This window comes from Leucoraja erinacea, chromosome 39 (assembly GCF_028641065.1).
Source record: "Leucoraja erinacea ecotype New England chromosome 39, Leri_hhj_1, whole genome shotgun sequence".
Classification (NCBI taxonomy): domain Eukaryota; kingdom Metazoa; phylum Chordata; class Chondrichthyes; order Rajiformes; family Rajidae; genus Leucoraja; species Leucoraja erinaceus.
The window spans coordinates 11,415,083-11,435,216 of NC_073415.1; the positions used below are offsets into that span (position 1 = coordinate 11,415,083).

General features: G+C 46.1%; 1 protein-coding gene across 3 annotated transcripts in view; it reads left to right on the plus strand.

Annotated features, from left to right (window-relative positions):
* camsap3 (calmodulin regulated spectrin-associated protein family, member 3) overlaps positions 1-20,134 on the plus strand; it is an 89,292-nt gene that overhangs the window by 45,123 nt on the left and 24,035 nt on the right. For 2 of the 3 annotated variants that reach the window (XM_055663924.1, XM_055663923.1), the window contains exons 3-6: positions 6,037-6,198; positions 7,402-7,485; positions 10,264-10,296; positions 15,427-15,474. In XM_055663924.1, the coding sequence (XP_055519899.1) occupies positions 6,037-6,198; positions 7,402-7,485; positions 10,264-10,296; positions 15,427-15,474 (327 nt within the window). The remainder of the gene's footprint in view (positions 1-6,036; positions 6,199-7,401; positions 7,486-10,263; positions 10,297-15,426; positions 15,475-20,134) is intronic. The other variant, XM_055663925.1, reaches the window with a different exon arrangement.

The following is a 20,134-nucleotide window of genomic DNA, read 5'->3' on the forward strand; positions in this document are numbered from 1 at the left end:
TTCAAAGACGTGCAGGTTTGGCGGTGAATTGGCTTGGTATAAGTGTAAATTGTCCCCAGAGTGTGTAGGGTAGTGTTAATGTGTGGGGATCGCTGGTCGGTGCGGACTCGGTGGGCCGAAGGGCTCTGTTTCCGTGCTGTATCTCTAAACTAAACTAAACAAGTGAGTTTAAGAAATGGCTGGCTTTTGCCAGAAGAGGCAGCTCGAGGTCGGGGGAACTGACTGTATCTCCTGCAGTTTTGAGACTTGGCAGAATCTATCAGGAATCTTGGCCAAGTACATTCCAGCACACAGATGTCTTTTGGAGTCAGTCAGCAGCTTAATCTCTGCTCCATCCACCACCCTGCACTCCCTTGCACTCTTCCCTTGATTCTGGATGTCAAAATCATCAAGGACCCACTCTCATCTCACCATTGCCATCGGGAGGAAGGTACAGGAGCGTGAAAACTGTAACATCCAGGTTCAGGAACAGCTACTTCCCTACAGCCATCAGGTTATTAAACAACGAACAAGCCCTCAGCTCTGAACTGCAAAAGACTAAATTTTCTCTTCCCCTGTACAATGTTTACATATTCACATATTCTGTTGTAAGGATTTAATTGTCCCATCCGGAACATATGACAATAAAACTCTCTTCACTTGACTATTGCAATTCCCATTAATGAGGTGGACAAAAATGCTAGAGAAACTCAGTGGGACAGGCAGCATCTATGGAGCGAAGGAATAGGTGACGTTTCGGGTCGAGACCCTTCTTCAGACCCATAATGAGATGATCGGCAGAATTGTAATTCTCGTCAGCTTGGTGTTGGCATGCAGTGTGAGCGGACTAAACATTATTGGCTACTCTCCATGGCAGCTTGTTTGCTAATCGAGGATATTTTTTAAATATATATTCTTGAAGCAGCTCCTTGTCATTATATGGCTCTCAATGTAGCCCACAGTAGATAGGTACGGTGGTGCAGCGGTAGAGTTGCTTGCCTCGTAGTGCCGAGTGCTGTCTGTACGGAGTTTGCACGTTCTCCCCCTGACCTGCGTGGGTTTTACCCGGGTACTCCGTTTCCCCCTCAAACTCCAAAGACGTCCTGGTTTGCCCATAAACATAGAAACATAGGAAAATAGAGGCCATTCGGCCCTTCGAGCCAGCACCGCCATTCAATATGATCAAGGCTGGGGTTCCCGATGTTGGGGAAGTCCAGAACAAGGGGCCACACAGTTTAAGGATAAGGGGGAAATCTTTTAGGACCGAGATGAGAAAAACATTTTTTACACAGAGAGTGGTGAATCTTTGGAATTCTCTGCTACAGAAGGTAGTTGAGGCCACAGTTCATTGGCTATATTTAAGAGGGAGTTAGATGTGGCCCTTGCGGCTAAAGGGATCAGGGGGTATGGAGAGGAGGCAGGGATGGGATACTGAGTTGGATGATCAGCCATGCACCTATTGTCTATGTTTCTATGGCTGATCATCTAAAATCAGAGGGTCTTGATGCTTGAGGCTGAAGGAATTGTGGAGCGGGATCTTCAGCTCGTTTTGTTCAGGAGAATGCGAGATGCAGTGGCATTTCTCTGTCTCTGCTGTCTCTCTGAGCATCTGGTGATGTGTCGTGATTGAATGCCACATGCCCAGTAACAGGACACTTAATACACTCAGGCTCAAATAGTGCAAAGGGACCTCTCGAGAGCTGCATCACTAAATGACCTGGATCGATCCCTGGAATCGATACCAAGGGATACTGACCTGTTGAGCCTTGGGGATTGGTCTACAAGTCCTGCTGGAGTTGCCTGTTTGCTTTGATGTCTACACCAGTTAAATCTGTAAACAAACACGTCATCTCAGCGGGAAGTGGGTGTTCGTGCCGACTGGTACCAGGTCACAAGTCTTAGAACTCTTAAGCGGGAAGGTCAGGAACATGTGATCACAGGGCTCCTGTTACAGGCGGAGGTTGTTTAACTAAGCCTGTCTCCCATTGGACATTAGACAATAGACAATAGGTGCAGGAGTAGAGGCCATTCGGCCCTTCGAGCCAGCACCACCATTCAATGTGATCACGGCTGATCATCCACAATCAGTACCCCTTTCCTGCCTTCTACCTATATCCCCTGACTCCGCTATCTTTAAGAGCCCTATCTAACTCTCTCTTGAAAGTATCCAGAGAATTGTTCTCCACTGCCTACTGAGGCAGAGAATTCCACAGATTCACAACTCTCTGGGTGAAAAAGTTTTTCCTCGTCTCCGTTCTAAATGGCCAACCCCTTATTTTTAAACTGTGTGACCCCTGGTTCTGGACTCACCCAACATGGGGAACAGCTTAGTTTAGTTTAATGTCAGGTGAACCAGGTACAGTGAAAAGCTTTTGTTGCGTGCTATCCAGTCAGCGGAAAGGCAATACATGATCACAATCGAGCCGTTTACAGTGTATAGATACATGATAAGGGAATAACGTTTAGTGCAAGGGCAACATCCGATCAAGGATAGTACAAGGGTCGGTGATGAGGTAGATAGTAGTTCAGTACTGCTCACTGATCTGCCCCTCCCTGCCCAAACATTGTCACAGTTAAAATGGACCTCGGAAGTGGATCTTATAATCCAGAATGTAAAAAGGTTTCGATCCACATGGTGGAGTAGACTTGATGGGCCGAATGGCCTGATTCTGCTCCTATCGTTTATCAACATGAGCTGTGGAGCAGCAATAGTCAACGTTGTCCCTGCGTTCTTGTCAGGAGATGCGCTCCAGTGTACTGTGTAGCAGTGCAGTCACCATGGAAACACACTGGTGCTCCACATTCCGCTTGCCTGCCATGCTTTTGGCTTCAGTATCCGGTGGTTCGATGCCAGCATCTCCCCTAATCCTTATCTCCGACCAATGTAACAACTTATCCTGTTAGACACAGAGTGCCGGAGTAACTCAGCGGGACAGGCAGCACCTCTGGAGAGAAGGAATGGGTGACGTTTTCGGGTCGAGACTCTTCTTCAGACGAAGGGTCTCGACCCAAAACGCCACCCATTCCTTCTCTCAACAGATGTTGCCTTCCTCGCTGAGTTACTCCGGCACTTTGCATCAGATATATTGAGGTCTAAAACATGTGCATGGTGCAATGTGTGTTGCACGGACCAATGTGAAGCTGGACCTTGTCTTCACACTTTGTCTGCCAAGGTTGGCCAGATCTCTTGGTTGCGAACCATTTTAACTCTCCTTCCCATTCCCACACTGATCTTTCTGTCCTGGGCCTCCTCCATTGCCAGAGAGAGGCCACACGCAGACTGGAGGATCAGCGCCTCATATTCCGCTTGGGCACCCAACACCCTGACGGTATGAACATCGAATTCTCCAATTTCAAGTAATTGCACACAGATTTCTCTCACCATTGTCACCACCCGAGTCACCCTGTTCCTCCCCCTCCTCTGTAGGTTCATCCCCCATCCCAGAGTCCTATATTTTATCCCCCCCCTCTCTTTCACTGCTGCCCACCGAGTCCACACCGACCATAGACCACTCGTACACACTAGTTCGATGTTATCCCACTATCTCATTCACTCCCTACGCACTAGGGGGCAATTTACAGAGGGTCGATTAACCTACAAACCCCCACGTCTTTGAGATGTGGGAGGAAACTGAAGCACCTGGTGGAATCCCCATGTGGTCACGGGGAGAACGTACAAACTCCACACAGACAGCACCCGAGGTCAGGATCGAACCCGGGTCTCTGGTGCTGTGTGGCACCTGCTCTAGTTTGTGCCATCAGCTCCCTTAATATGTGAATGCCCAGCTCAGAAGCTTGTTGACTCCAGAGGGCCTGTATCTTGTTCCCCTGTCCTGCACTGAGGTACAAGAGTGTTTATTTGTTGAGTGCACCGGGTATGAACAGCAACAAAGAAATATTTGCCGTACTTGTGGCAGCTTGACGTACATTTGAGCACAGGAGTCCTTGTAACCTCTCACCCACTTCCAACCGAGCTACAAGGGGATCCATCCGTCTGTGAATGCCAGGGAGCAGCCCGTTCATGGAGTACTTCTTGTTATTGTTGCTATTAATGTTGTTGCATTGTGCCAACGTTCTCCTCCTCCCACCACCCTTGAGAGGAAGGAAAAGTTGGAAGGGAAAGTCGATTTTTCCAGTGTAGACATAATGTGCTGGCATAGTAACTCAGCGGGTCAGGCAGCATCTGTGGAGAACATGGATAGGTGACGTTTCACAGAGTGCTGGAGTAACTCAGCGGGTGCAGCAGCATCTATGGAGCTAAGGAAATAGGCAATGTTGCCTATTTCCAGAAGGATTTCGGCCTGAAATGTTGCCTATTTCCTTCGCTCCATAGATGCTGCTGCACCATAACTGAGTGGTTCAGGCAGCATCTGTGGAGAACATGGATAGGTGACCTTTCACACAGTGCTGGAGTAACTCAGCGGGTCAGGCAGCATCTGTGGAGAACATGGATAGGTGACGTTTCACAGAGTGCTGGAGTAACTCAGCGGGTCAGGCAGCACCTGTGGAGAACATGGATAGGTGATGTTTCACAGAGTGCTGGAGTAACTCAGCGGGTCAGGCAGCATCTGTGGAGAACATGGATAGGTGACGTTTCACAGAGTGCTGGAGTAACTCAGCGGGTCAGGCAGCATCTATGGAGCTAAGGAAATAGGCAACGTTTCAGGCCGAAACCCAGAAGGGTTTCGGCCCGAAACGTTACCTATTTCCAGAAGGATTTCGGCCCGAAACATTACCTATTTCCTTAACTCCATAGATGCTGCTGCACCATAACTCAGCGGGTCAGGCAGCATCTGTGGAGAACATGGATAGGTGACGTTTCACACAGTGCTGGAGTAACTCAGTGGGTCAGGCAGCATCTATGGAGAACATGGATGGGTGACGTTTCACAGAGTGCTGGAGTAACTCAGCGAGTCAGGGCATAGGTTTAAATGATGCAGTCAGACAATTTTATAAGGGACCCGAGGGACAACTTTTTAACACAGTATGGATATATGGAGAGTCGAAGACCCTTATCCACTTCAACCACAGCTTCATTGTGGAATCAGTTGTAACTGATTAGTGTGCAGGAAACCTTTAATGTGAAGCTTGAGGTTGAATCTGTTTGGCATTTGGCATGGTGAGGAGTGAAGTTGTTTCCAGCTGTTAGTCATGGTTTGCATTTTCTCCCATTATTTCTCCAGTTGTGGCTCCTTGGCTCTGGAGAGATTGGGCCTGTTTTGTCTACAAGTGCAAGTGTTATCATGGCCTGACCTTGACATTCAGCACAACAGCATCGCGTTACTGGAGAGGGTCCAGAGGAGGTTTACAAGAATGATTCCAGGAATGAGTGGGTTAGCATACGATGAGCGTTTGACAGCACTGGACCTGTACTCGCTGGAGTTTAGACGGTTGAGGGGGGACCTCATTGAAACTTACAGAATAATGAAAGACATAGAGAGAGTGGATGTTTTCACTGGTGGGAGAGTCTAGGACCAGAGGTCACAGCCTCAGAATTAAAGGGTGCTCTCTTTAGAACAGAGGTGAGAAGAAACCTGTTTAGTTAGAGGGGAGTTAATCTGCGGAACTCATTGCCACAGAGGGCTGTGGAGGCCAAGTCAGTGGATATTTTTTAAGGCAGAGATACACAGATTCTTGATTAGAACGGGTGTCAAGGCTTATGGGGAGAAGGCTGGAAAATGGGATTAGAAGGCAGAGATCAGCCATGAATGACTGGCAGAGTAGATTTGATGGGCCGAATGGCCTAATTATGCTCCTATAACATACTCCTACATCATGTTTGGCCCATATCCCTGCAGAAACTTCCTATCCATGTACCTGTCCAAGTGAGAGATAATTTTCCTAATAACGCCCGTCTGTTTCTCAAGAAACTAACCAATAAGCCAAGTAAAAAGTATAAAGTCAACGCATGTTAAAATGTAAATATATTGTTAATATGATATATCATTAAAAATGTGCCAATGTTTAGAGGCGTTGTTTAGGGGTACGGATGTGTGCCATAACACTGGGCAAAGCTTTGTTGGATTTGAGTGGACTGACTGGGTTTTCTGCACACAGGGTGCCCACCTGTCTGTTATCGATGCCCTCATGACTGCCTACATGTTGGAAACGCTGAGTGGAACAGCAGTGGCCACAGCCACGGAGGAGATTGCAAACCTGAGCCCATCGAAGCAAGTGGCAGACGGGGCTGAGTTCAGGCTGCTTCTCTGGGTAGACAAGGTAACGACTCACAAAGTTGCGTCTGGGTTTATTGGTGTTATGTGGACCACCGAGGGGCAGTGGAAAGTTTTGCACAAAAGGACACAGAGTGCTGGAGTAACTCAGTGGGTGCAGCAGCTATGGAGCTAAGTGCAGCAGCATCTGTGGAGAACATGGATAGGTGACGTTTCACAGAGTGCTGGAGTAACTCAGCGGGTGCAGCAGCATCTATGGAGCTAAGGAAATAGGCAGCGTTTCGGGCCGAAACCCGAAAGGGTTTCGGCCCGAAACGTTGCCTATTTCCTGAAGGATTTCGTCCCGAAACGTTGCCTATTTCCTGAAGGATTTCGGCTAGAAACGTTGCCTATTTCCTTCGCTCCATAGATGCTGCTGCACCATAACTCAGCGGGTCAGGCAGCATCTGTGGAGAACATGGATAGGTGACGTTTCACAGAGTGCTGGAGTAACTCAGCGGGTCAGGCAGCATCTGTGGGGAACATGGATAGGTGGTGACGCATTAAATTACAATGTTTACGAGATATTTTGCAGGTTTATAGATAGAACAGATTAAGAGGGGAATGGGCCAAATGCAGACACTTGGGGCTGGCTCAGAAAGACACTGTTCAGTATGGACAAGTTGGGCCACAAAACCTGCTTCCGTCCTGTTTGACTCGGTGACAAAATATTAATGGGTGTGTATGAGATTAGATTAGTTGAGTTTATTATCGTCACCTGTACCGAGGTACAGAGAAAAGCTTTTTTGTTGCATGCTATCCAGTCATCAAAAAGACTACATGATTACAATCGAGCCGTCCACAGTGTACAGGGTAAAGGGAATAACGTTTAATGCTAGATGAGGTCTGATTAAAGATAGTCCGAGTGTCTCCAATGAGGTAGATGGGAGGTCAGGACCGCTCTCTGGTTGGGGTAGGATGGTTCAGTTGCCTGATAACAGCCGGGAAGAAACTGTCCCTGAATCTGGAGGTGTGCGTTTTCACACTTCTGTACCTCTTGCCCGATGGGAGAAAGGAGAAGAGGGAGTGGCCGGGGTGAGTTAGGTCCTTGAGTGGTAGAAGAATGGAATGTTATTGAGAATCTGATGAGATCTGAATAAGGTTGATGTTTTTGTTCATTTCTCTCCCACTGTCCCATTCCCCCCCCCCCCCCCCCCCCCACCCATCTTATTTGACTTCTCCCCCCCCCCCCCCCCCACACATACTACAGATAAACCAGAAGCTAAAGGAGGTTTCTGAGCGCTTGCACCAACTGAGGCAGCAGCCGGGAGCGGATAGTCCAAACAACCAAGGGGTGAGTGGAGCCGTGCCGAATGGTTGAACCATGACACCAGCTGCTTAAGACATTAGAACTCAGCGCTTTGAACTATGAGTAATGTTTCTCGGGCTGCTTTCTGCCTTTGCTTAACCCCTGCTTCCATCTCCTCCCTCCCATTTGACATTCTGACTCTTGTTATTTGGTGTTGGGTGGGGCAAGAGTCTATAGTGCAGAGGCAGGTGACCCGGGTCACCAGAGTGACTGAGGCTTGAAGTTACTGTAGCTCTGCCAATGGAGGATTAAAGGCTTTGAAGAAGAGAGATGAGGGATAAATGAAACGATACAATCATCACTTCAAGGAGATTTGGTGTTCAAGACGTTAGGATGAAGATTACAGATGTTGACAGGCTGATATCACACCTGATACATTTGTAAAGTAACACACCATGCAAGCCTTCTATTAAATCCTTGTATTAAACTTGTAATTTGTGATGCTTTCCCATTCGAGTTTTGTACGAAAGAATCTTCACTGTCCATGTAGCCTCTCTCTACCTTTTGACTAGATTGATCAGCCCAGCTCCTTGCTTGGACATTGCAGAGTGGGTTTTAGATCGGTCTGCCACAGATCAAAGCCAGCACATGGCTGATTATTATTTTGTGGATAGTATGTTGGCACAGCGGTAGAGTCACTGCTTCACAGCACCAGAGACCCGGGTTCAATCCCGACTACGGGTGCTGTCTGTACGGAGTTTGCACGTTCTCCCTGTGACCTGCGTAGATTTTCTCCGAGATCTTCGGTTTCCTCCCACGCTCCAAAGACGTACAGGTTTGTAGGTTAATTGGCTTGGTATGAATGTAAAATTGTCCCTAGTGTGTGTCGGATAGTGTTAGTGTGCGGGGATCGCTGGTCGGCACGGACTCAGTGGGCCGAAGGGCCTGTTTCCGCACTGTAAACCAAAGATAGACAGAGAAAGTTGGAGTAACTCAGCAGGTCAGATATTGCTTTCTCCAGAGATGCTGTCTGACCCACTGAGTTACCTGTCCTTGTATCTTAATATCGCACCTGAACAGGATCAGGAACCTCGCCTCCCATCAAACTTGCTTCCCATCTTTCTCCAGATAACTTGCTCCATATTTGTGACATCCTTTCCCCATTCTACCCCCCCCCCCCCCCCCCCCCCCCCCCCCCCCCCCCCCCCCCCCCCCCCCCCCCCCCAATAGTCTGTCTCTTCAGTAATTCTCTGATCAATGTTTATAGGACCTGCCAATGAGATGTGTCGGGTTTTGGTTTTCAGCGATGGCTTCAGGTTGCAAGAAGTTTCATGTCAGCATGGGGAGGGATATGGCTTGGCCCAGTGGAAGATGGAGACTTGGGTGGATTTAGGGGCCTTTTACCAGCACTGCTTTCACTGTCCACCACATGTGTTGGCTCTGAGTGGCTGCCATTATTACACAGAAAACATCCAATCTGTCAATGCTACCAAGTTAAGGACCATTTCCAATGGTCTGCTTGTGGTACAGTATGCTTGCCTTCATCAGTTAGAGCATTGCGTACAAGAGTCAGGAAGCCATGATGCGGCTTCATAAAGACTTTGGTTTGATTGCATTTGGAGTATTGTGATTAGTTCTGCTCGCCCCATTACAGGAAGGGAGTGGAGACTTTGGAAAGGGTTCAGAAGACGTTTGGTTTAGTGCCTTCACGGAGACGTTGGATTGGTTTCTATGGAGCACCGGAGGTTGAAGACCTGATAAAAAAAATAAAAAATTAAGAAAGGGATAGATAGGGTAGATAGCCTGAATTATTTTCCCAGGGCAGAAATGTCAAAGATAAGAGGATATAGCTTTAAAGTGAGAGGAGCAAGTTGAAGGAGACTTGTAGGATAAGTTGTTTTTTACACAGTGTGGTGGAGTGCTGGTGTTAACCCCACTGAAGCTCGGTGCAGCCAACACCAAGGCTCGGTGGGGGAGGACCACAGTCTAGGTTCCTTCCGCTGCTGGACATGGGGGGCAGGGTGTGGTGGAGGCGCCCCTCAAAATAAGGGAAGGGATTCCACGCCAATGGGCCACATGAGTGGCAAGGGTGTGGGGTAAAATTGTGATTTGGAGAAACTGTATAGCATAGCCTCCAAGAATGTCAGATGGAGGTTTGTAAGGATCATGTACTGTATATATTTATTTCTCAAATCTATTTTGAAATTTAAAACAAAGTTAGATGCAGATATGATAGTGGTGTTTAAGAGGCTTTTGGGTAGGTGCATGGATACAAAGGGAAAGGAAAGATATGCATCATTTTCAGCATGGACATTGTGAGTCAAAGGGCCTGTTCTTGTGCTGCACAGTTCAGTATTGCAGATTCATTTGTTGCCCTCACTGAGACTAATTTTGTTCTATTTTATTCTACATTTTTACCACTTCACTTTGAATACAAGCCCACAGCTCCATGTCAATAGTCCAGGAATGTGAATGGTATGCCAGTAAAGTTTGCAGAAGTGCCACAGTGCCCTGTTAACCTGTGTTGCCATTAACCTGTGAATCTCTGACCAGGACCTTTATTACTGAGGGGCAAAGTTGCAGCATTTTTCCATAACTTTAAGGGGACACGAGGAAAGTTTGTGCATTGAAATCTGAATCTTCTGCCTAGCTTGTGTTTTTTTTAAAGCGTTGAATTTGTCAGAAATATTTAACAATGTATTCAATATTTCTTGTATTCGTGCAAGTCTGAAGCACCTGTGAATTCATACTCTTGTCTTTCTTCCCTCTTTGCCCCCTTGCCCTTTGGTCTCTCTGTACCCCGTGACACACTGACCTCATCAGTGCCCCACCAAGTGGTATTGGAAGCTAGTCCCTGTGAGTTCTGCCTCTAAACATTTACTGCATCTCACCCCTTCAATCCTCTCCCTAAATTCCTGCCCCTTTTACCTTTTTGTTTTGAGAAAGGAGCCAATTTTGACGAACTGAATTCTATTGAGTCGATGTACAGTGCCCTCCATAATGTTTGGGACAAAGACCCATCATTTATTTATTTGCCTCAGTACTCCTCAATTTGAGATTTGTAATAGAAAAAAAATCACATGTGGTTGAAGCGCACATTGTCAGATTTTAATAAAAGGTATTTTTATACATTTTGGTTTCACCATGTAGAACTTACAGCAGTGTTTATACATAGTCCCCCATTTCAGCCAAGCACCATAATGTTTGGGACACATGGCTTCACATGTGTTTGTAATTGCTCAGGTGTGTTTAAATGCCACCTTAATGCAGGTATAAGAGAACTCTCAGCACCTAGTCTTTCCTCCAGTCTTTCCAATCTTCAAACATACTGCTAAAGCAACAAAGGAGCTTTTCCAAAGCTAAAATATGGTCAATTCTTGAGTGGCCAAGTCAATCCCCCGAGCTGAACCTAACTGAGCATGTCTTTTATATGCTGAAGAGAAAGCTGAAGGGGACTAGCCCACAAAACAAGCATAAGCTAAAGATGGCTGCAATACAGGCCTGGCAGAGCATCACCAGAGAAGACACCCAGCAACTGGTGATATCCATGAATCTCAGACTTCAAGCAGTCATTGCATGCAAAGGATATGCAACAAAATACTAAACATGACTACTTTCATTCACGTGACATTGCTGTGTCCCAAACATTATGGTGCTTGGCTGAAATGGGAGGACTATGTATAAACACTGCTGCAATTTCTACATGGTGAAACCAAAATGTATAAAAATACCTTTTATTAAAATCTGACAATGTGCACTTTAACCGCATGTTATTTTTTTTCTATTACAAATCTCAAATTGTGGAGTAGAGAAGCAAATAAATAAATGATGTGTCTTTGTCCCAAACATTATGGAGGGCACTGTGAGTATGTTTGAGTTGCAAATTGCGTGAATGTGATGAATTTTATCCTTTTTTTCGTTGTTAATCCTCCCAGTGGGTGTTGGGTTCTGCATGAGGTGTCTCTCGCCAAGTAAAGGAAGCTGGGATTGTTTGTTGTGCCACGTTTAACAATTAAAGAGACCTTGAATATCACGCAGAGTGCAATCCCATCCCACCAACACTGCCCCACGCAAGCATACTGTCATTGTAGAATCGTGGCTGGTTTACACAGCACACCTCTACAGTACATTAAGTGTAGGAAGGAACTGCAGATGCTGGTTTAAACCGAACATAGACACAAAATGCTGGAGCAACTCAGCGGGACAGGCAGCATCTCGGGAGAGAAGGAATGGGTGACGTTTCAGGTCGAATGAGGGTCGGGGGAAAAGGGAAACGAGATCACCATCTTATCATATTTCTCTTTCCCCTTTTCCCTGACTCTCAGCCTGAAGAGGGTCTCGACCTGAAACGTCACCTAATCCTTTACTTCAGAGGGGCTGTCTGGCCCGCTGAGTTACTCCAGCTTTTTGTGTCTATCTGCTGTACATTATTTCCCTTGGGTCAATAACAGGCAAAATTGTGGAGCTTTGACATCCAGCTCAATTATATTTCCAGAAACTAGCATACCTGCAGCAGGTGTTCCTGCCAAATTTACTGTGGCAGGTAGAAACTATTTTGAAGTGGCCAGGAATGGATTGAGTGGGTAAAGGTGGCATTGAGGCAAATGAGGTGGGTGTGGTGAGACGAGCTGCTGAGATGCCTTGTGCCTTGTGTCACTTGGCTACACACCTGGGTGAACCAGGTAATGAGCTTATGGTTCAGTTGCAGCATCTACAGGTGTCAGGGGTTGTGGGGAGAAGGCAGGAGAATGAGGTTAGGAGGGAGAGATAGATCAGCCGTGATCGAATGGCGGAATAGACTTGATGGGCCGAATGGCCTGATTCTGCTCCTATCACTTATGACCTGATGAACTTTGGCACAGTCCATTGTGATGTAATGAGCAGCATTGATGTAAAGAGAACCACTCTGGAAGCGGAGTAGATTATTTCCCAAACAGACATAGGTCCTGATGTAAGACTAAGTCTTGCCGTAATTGGGAAGAATCTGTCTAAGCAAAGGATGACGCCCTTGCCGAGCTCAATCCCATCCATACTTTGGTCCCACATCAGATTTCTCCATCTCCATCCCAATACAATCGAGGACAACGCAGGGAATTTTAACTTCATCGTAATTAAGGTTACCTCCTACTGCAGAATCATATCATGTCAACCTTTCTGACATCCTATTTGAAACTGGCCGTCTACTTATAAGCACTGACACAGATGGCAATCCCAGACTCCTTGGCTTAGAGAATGAATGTTAACGGTACTTGATTTCCTCGTTAGGATTTGAATACTTTTTAAAGCTGTCTGGTGTGTCTCTTCGACCATTCCATTGGAGGTTGCTGTGATCTGAACCCGTTCTGAGAGTTTGGGATTGTAGAGTAGCAGGGGTGTGGGATCTCAGAGCGTTTGACCCAGTTGGCGCAGTGCAGAGATACCCTTCTGCCAAGTTGGGGATGAAATACAACAGTTCAGGTGGTGCAGTGGTAGAGTCGCTGCCTTACAGCACTAGAGACCCAGGTTCTATCCTGACTACGGGTGCTGTCTGTACGGAGTTTGTACATTCTACCCAAGAACTGCGTGGGTTTTCTCCAGGGATCTCACACTTCAAACACCCACAGGTTTGTAGGCTAATTGGCTACCAGGGTCGACCCGTGGGTCAATGAATTGGATGTTAGGCTAATTGGCTTGGTAAAATTGTAAAAATAAAAATCCCTTCCAGTCACTGCACTGTTTGTAATTGGGAAAGGGAAAAATGAATTGCCCAAAGAAAGGAATGCATCCTTGCCTAGCACAATCCCATCCAAAATGTAGAAGCCAGGAACTGCAGATGTTGGTTTCGACAAAAAGACCCAAAATGCTGGAGTACATTAGCGGGTCATGCAGCAGCACATGGAGAACATGGACAGGTGATGTTTTGGGTCCCTTCTTCTTCACAAGGACTGAAGCACCTGAAACATCACCTATCCATACTCTCCAGAGATGCTGTCAGATCCGCTGAGTTACTCCAGCACCTTGTGTACAGCCCCAATCATGATATTAATACATTCTGTTAGTCCCAACGTGAGTTAGTGCATTAGAACGATTGACAAGGCTGGAACTGGGGAAAGTCGCAGAACAGCCCGGGATTGGGAATTCCAAACTCGGGTGAAATAGAATTCCAAAAATAAGGTGAAAGACTTAATGTCCATGCGGTGATTTCTGAAGAAAAGTATTTCCCAAATGTCTCAGGACAAGTAAAATCCATCTTGCATTGGAAACCGAATGTTATCAAAGAATAATGTTGGAAATATTCTGGGCTGTGGCCCAACTAATCTTTGGAAGACTACCTGAGTGACTCAATTACAAATCCATTGGCCAACTCTGTCCTCAGAAGTCCATGCGCACCAGCATCATCCCTAATCCCTGGAGCCAGGGGGGAATGGGAGAGCATGGGAAAGTGCTCTTCAAAATCTGAATCCAATGGAATGTATAACACCTTGCCCAGTCCAGGATAAACACAGTGGAGGCAAAGAGAGAGAGCCCTTTTGTAATTCACATCAGATTATATTGTAGTGACCAACCAACACCCTACTTGGCCAAACCGCCTGAATCACATATTTGACCCACAAGCCTATAGCTCATCATAGTTCAGGAGAATAACACTTCCTATTGATCAGCCTTTTACCTTTCCTGTGATTATAAAACAAACCAGGTGTATTGGGTAGACACAACATGCTGGAGTAACTGGGCAGGACAGGCAGCATTTCTGGAGAGAAGGAATGGAGGACGGTTTAGGTCTAGATCCTTGTTCAGACTGAGAGTCCAGCATCTGCAGTTCCTTCCTGTATTGGGTAGAGTTTGATTGGCTTCTACGCCTCGTCTGCGTGGGTAGTGCTGATATCAGCATCACTGCCTCAGTCTCACTATTGACCTTGTCGTTGAGGACTTGGGGCAGGGCTGGTGACAGGGGAGGACCAGTTAAACACTTGCCATCTGTGGAACTTCCAACCTGGACAAGAAGATGATGATGGGAGAGTCTAGGACTAGAGGTCACAGCCTCAGAATTAAAGGATGTTCTTTTAGGAAGGAGATGAGGAGAGATTTCTTTAGTCAAAGGGTGGTGAATCTGTGGAATTCATTGCCACAGAAGGCTGTGGAGGCCACAAGTCAGTGGGTATTTTTAAGGACGAGATAGATAGATTCTTGATTTGTGTGGGTGTCAGGGGTTATGGGGAGAAGGCAGGAGAATGGGGTTAGGAGGGAGAGATAGATCAGCCATGATTGAATGACAGAATAGACTTGATGGGCCGAATGGCCTAGTTCTGCTATTCTTTTATGACCTTATGATGGGAGGGCACTGACGGGTGAAGGCATGCCCACGTGCGTCAAGACCTTCAGAATTAGGATTATTATTGTCACGAGTACCAAGAAGCTTTGTTTTTTCATGCTGTTCAAACAGATGAGATGTACTATAGATAAATACAATCAAGCCAAGCTCTAGTACAATGGGTAGAGCAATGGGGAAGATACAGAGTGCAGAATCTCAGCTTTGTAGCACACCAGTTCCAGAGACAAAGTCCAATGTCCACAATGGGGTAGAGGTGAATCTGACAGTGTCCTAGCTTCTGGAAGGACCACCCAGAACCCGGATAACAGAGGGGAAGAAGCTGTTCCTGAGTCCGGATGGTGTACACTTTCAAGTCTCAGTACATTCTGCTGGACAGGAGTGGGGAGAAGAAGGTTGTTTTTGTTGACAGGGGCACTGACATGCAAAATAAAACAGGTGGCCTCTCCTGACCAGGGTCAACCCGTGGGTCAATGAATTGGATGTCACTGGGGTTGGTCAATGTCACCACAACCAATGGACTGCACTAAGAGACACTGGTGTGTTTCCCTCACTGTCTCGCCCTGTTTAGCCAAACACAGACTGCATGCTGGCCATCTGACAATCTCAGCTCTTTCTCTCTCGTGGCTGAGTCTAGTACAATACGTTTATGCTTCTGTTTTTGCCATTGCATTCAGCATGCCATCGCTTTTTGTTTGAAGGAGTCTGAGAAAAAGCCTCCTATGGTAACGTATTTCATTAGTTCAATCAATTTGTCTCTCATTTTCTTTTTACTGAGGGGGGGGGAGAGGGGGTAGGAGGGAGGATGGTGAATCAGACGCGTGTGAACAAGACTGCATTATTCCTCCTTAAACTACTAGTCCATGTTGGCTTTGGGACACTCCAAAGTGATTCAAGATTCAAGATTCAATTTAATTGTCATTTGGACCCCTTGAGGTCCAAACGAAATGCCGTTTCTGCAGCCATACATTACAAACAAATAGACCCAAGACACAACATAATTTACATAAACATCCATCACATCGCTGTGATGGAAGGCCAAACAAACTTTAAAAAAAAAAAAAAAAAAAAAAAAAAAAATCACTTGCCCTCTGTGATTAGAAACTTGTGGCTCGTCAGTGAGAGATTTTACCACCGATGAAGTAAGATTTTAAAATTTGTTAATACTGCATGAGAGGAATAGATCGCGTAGACGCACAGAGTCTCTTGCCCAGAGTAGGGGAATCGAGGACCAGAGGACATAGGTTCAAGGTGAAGGGGAAAAGATTTAATAGGAATCTGAGGGGTAACTTTTTCACACAAAGGGTAGTGGGTGTATGGAACAAGCTGCGAGAGGAGGTAGTTGAGGCTGGGACTATCCCAACGTTTAAGAAACAGTTAGACAGGTACACGGATAGGACAGGTTTGGAGGGATATGGGCCAAGCGCAGGCAGGTGGGACTAGTGTAGCTGGGACATGTTGGCCGGTGTGGGCAAGTTGGGCCGAAGGGCCTGTTTCCACACTGTATCACTCTATGACTATGCTAATGCAGAAATGTCATTAGGTTTTGTGTTCGCCCAAGTACTTGATCCCAACCATGTTGTAGGAGAGGGTCATGATAGATATATAGAGGCTTCTGTCATAGAAACCCTTTGATATGTTGTGATGATATTGAAACACAGGCCAGCAGTTAGTCAACTGAGATCTGTTTGGGGCATGCAGGAGTCAAGAGTGTTGGAAGGAACTGCAGATGCTGGTTTAAATCGAAGATAGACACAAAATGCTGGAGTAACTCAGCGGGACAGGCAGCATCTCTGGAGAGAAGGAATGGGTGTTGTTTCGGGTCGAGATCCTTCTTCAGACTGATCAGTCTGACCCGAAACGTCACCCATTCCTTCTCTCCAGAGATGCTGCCTGTCCCGCTGAGTTACTCCAGCATTTTGTGTCTATCTTCAAGAGTCAAGCATGTTTATTTGTCAATGGAGCAATGAAATTCTTACTTGTAGCAGCTTAACCAGTCCCGTACACCAATACACCATTATTTTTCTAATGAATTTTTAATATCAGAAAATAATAATTCAACAAGTTAATAACTATAATATTAGTGTTAAAAAAACCCAAAATCTATAGTGCAGCCAAAGACACAGTGCATAGAAGGTAGATAAAAATGCTGGAGAAACTCAGTGGGTGAGGCAGCATCGATGGAGAGAAGGAATGGGTGACGTTTAGGATCAGACTGATCAGTCTGAAGAAGGGTCTCGACCTGAAACAACACCTATTCCTTCTCTCTAGAGATGCTGCCTCACCTGCTGAGTTTCTCCAGCATTTTTATCTAGCTTTGATTTTTCCAGCATCTGCAGTTCCTTCTTAAACACAGTCCATAGAAGTTCATATTGCTGAAGTTAGTGTTGTTGACAAGCCTGATGTTATTGAATCTGGAGGTCACGGTTTTCAGCTTCCTGCACCTTCTTCCCAATGGTAGGGTTGAAGTGAGAGTGTGACCAGGGTGTTGTGGGTCTGGCAACACTGGCTGCATTGATAGGGTAATCAATATTATCAAAGACATTTGGAAACGAGTGAAATCATCAGTAGATATGGATGGTCCATTTCCCCTTGAAACCCGCAGTCCTTCTGATAAATAGACTTTCGACAATAGACAATAGGTGCAGGAGTAGGCCATTCGGCCCTTCGAGCCAGCACCGCCATTCAATGTGAACATGGCTGATCATCCACAATCAGTACCCCGTTCCTGCCTTCTCCCCATATCCCTACTTTATGATGCAGATGTAGATAACCAGATGTTGCCTGTGCAGTTGCTACAGATGTGGCCTGGGGCTGTGTGCACAGGTCAAATCTAGTCATGTACATCTTGTGGTGGGGCTGCATCTACATCTCCAGTGGCCCAGTGGAGTCTGCAAGATCTCCTGGTCACTATCTTGGTTTGCAGTGTCTACAGATCCCTGCATCTCAAAGACGTTCTGGGCCTCTGTAAATAACTCTGTGTGCAGGTGGCTGGCGAGGGTGATCGAAGGAGAGTTGGTGGGTGGGTGGGTGACAAACCAAGTTGAAGGGACACAGAGAAATAAGGAGCGGTGGGACATGGGACTAAGGGGATTGCCCTGTTGTGGGCTGGCATGGAACTGATGGGCCAAATGTGCACCCTTACATTGTTAGAGTTAAGTCCTGAGTTGAATGGAACTTCAAGGCTTCTGTGGTTGTTATAGAGCTTGTATTTTATGGTTCGCTATTGTGTCTTGTGAAACCACCTGGTCTCTCTGTCATGAGGTTCGATCATTTTTACAGTTAATTATTACCAACTCCAAGCCCCAGAGTTTCTCCGTCTTCCCATTCTGAATACACTTCACAAAAATGGCTTCACTAAAAAACATCCGATGTATTCCACAGTCAAAATTCTAACACTTCGCCCCCCATAATGCCCATGCTGAACATGATGTCAGGTTAAACTGATCTCCTCTGTCAGCACGTGATACATATCCCTCCAGTCCCTGCATATCCATGTGCCTCTTAAATGTCACTATCCTACCTGCCACCACCACCACTCCTGGCAGCACGTTCCAGGCACCCACTCCTCTCTGTAAAAAAAGAATGTCCTGCTGTCAGAGGTAATTAAGGCAGGTACTGTAACAGCACTTACAAGACACATGGACAGGAAAGATTTAGAGCAATGTGGACCGTACTAGGACAAATGGGACCATCTTAGATGGGGCATCTTGGTCAGTATGGACGGGTTGGGCTGAAGGGCCTGTTTCCCTGTTCTATGACTGTGATTCTAGGTGGATATTAGGGTAAATGGTACCTTGGGCATAAGAAACAACTAACTGGATGTCCCTCTGAACTAAGCTGCCTTGTCCCAGCTGGACACAAAGTCCTGGAGTAACTCAGCGGGACAGGCAGCATCACTGGTGAGAAGGGGTGGGTGACGTTTCAGGTCGAGACCCTTCTTCAGACTGAGAGTCAGGGGAAAGGGAAACGAGAGATATAGACGATGATGTAGAGAGATGTAGAACCAATGAATGAAAGATGTGCAAAAAAGTAACGATTCTCCTGATGTCCGTTAAACAATGGACATGTGGTGTCTTTCAGCAATATTTTACGGCGGAATAATGCAGTCTAACGAGGCATGGCATCTTTTTACTTTTTCACTTCATGTACAAATCCTTTTTGATTTAATTTCTGTGCAGTACCGTGCAGTAACTATCTGGCTTGCAGAGTGACCACCAGTGTCTTTTTCCATCCAAGTGCATGAACCATATTCAGTCCATCACAACTGGATTAGCATGAGAGTTCTCTTTAAGCATTGTCTTGTTGGAATGCCCAGAGTCCTGTCTTGCAGTGTCTTTGATCAGAATTTGTTTATCCTCCTTTTTTTAAACTACGAAACAGCTGGCCTTTAACTGAATGTTGGTTTGATGAATTAATGTTGATATTGTTGAACTGTGCAAGGTTTAATACAGCCAACCCACTGGTATAGAAGTATCATGGGAGCTATCGTCCAATGTTCAAAGTCCCTGGTACAACAGGAAAATTTGGCCTCTGAATATCTATTTCTCGCTGATTTTTGATTCTGAAATCCTCTTGAATTAGTTACAAATTATATTTCTTTTCCCTCCCCTCTCACAATGATGTTTATTGACTTTGATGGAATATTGATTGGCATTAATCTGGACCGCGTTTAGTTTGAGGGGACTGAATTGATGTAGATTGCAGCTGAGTTTTCCCAGTGTTCTCCAAGTTGGATTTGCTCCTCTTGCTTTGACCTTCCTCGGCTAACATGACCAATGAGAATAACATGAATCCATCTGTCCTTCAATAAAATACCTCCACTATTCTCCCACCAGTGCCCTCATATCCATGGGAACATCCACTCATGTCAATTGATAGAGTCTGAAGAAATTAATAGAGTCCCAGCTGTAATCAGGCAATTAAATTGGAGAACAGGGTGACAAAAGGGCAAAATAAAATGGTCTTGAACCCTCTAAACTGGTTAGAGTAGTGCAATGCAATGGGGGGAATTGGATTAAATGTTATTAGTGGTTGGATTCCTTTAACTAACGAAAGTTCTAATGTATTCTGCTGTTATGATAGTGGTTCCCTGAAAGTATTTGGAGTTTCTGAAAATTAGTTTACTTTAGAGATACAGTGCGGAAACACCGAGTCCGCACCGACCAGCGATCCCCGCACACTAACACTACCCTACACACACCAGGGACAATTTTACATTTGCACCAAGCCAATTAACCTACAAACCTGTACGTCTTTGGAGTGTGGGAGGAAACCGTAACTGTGAGGCGATAGGTGTGCCGCTACGCCACCGCGCTGACCCATGTGCGTGCTTCTAAATAACGTACCACCGCCTTCAGGTTATGTAGCGGGCCCCTTGTGCAG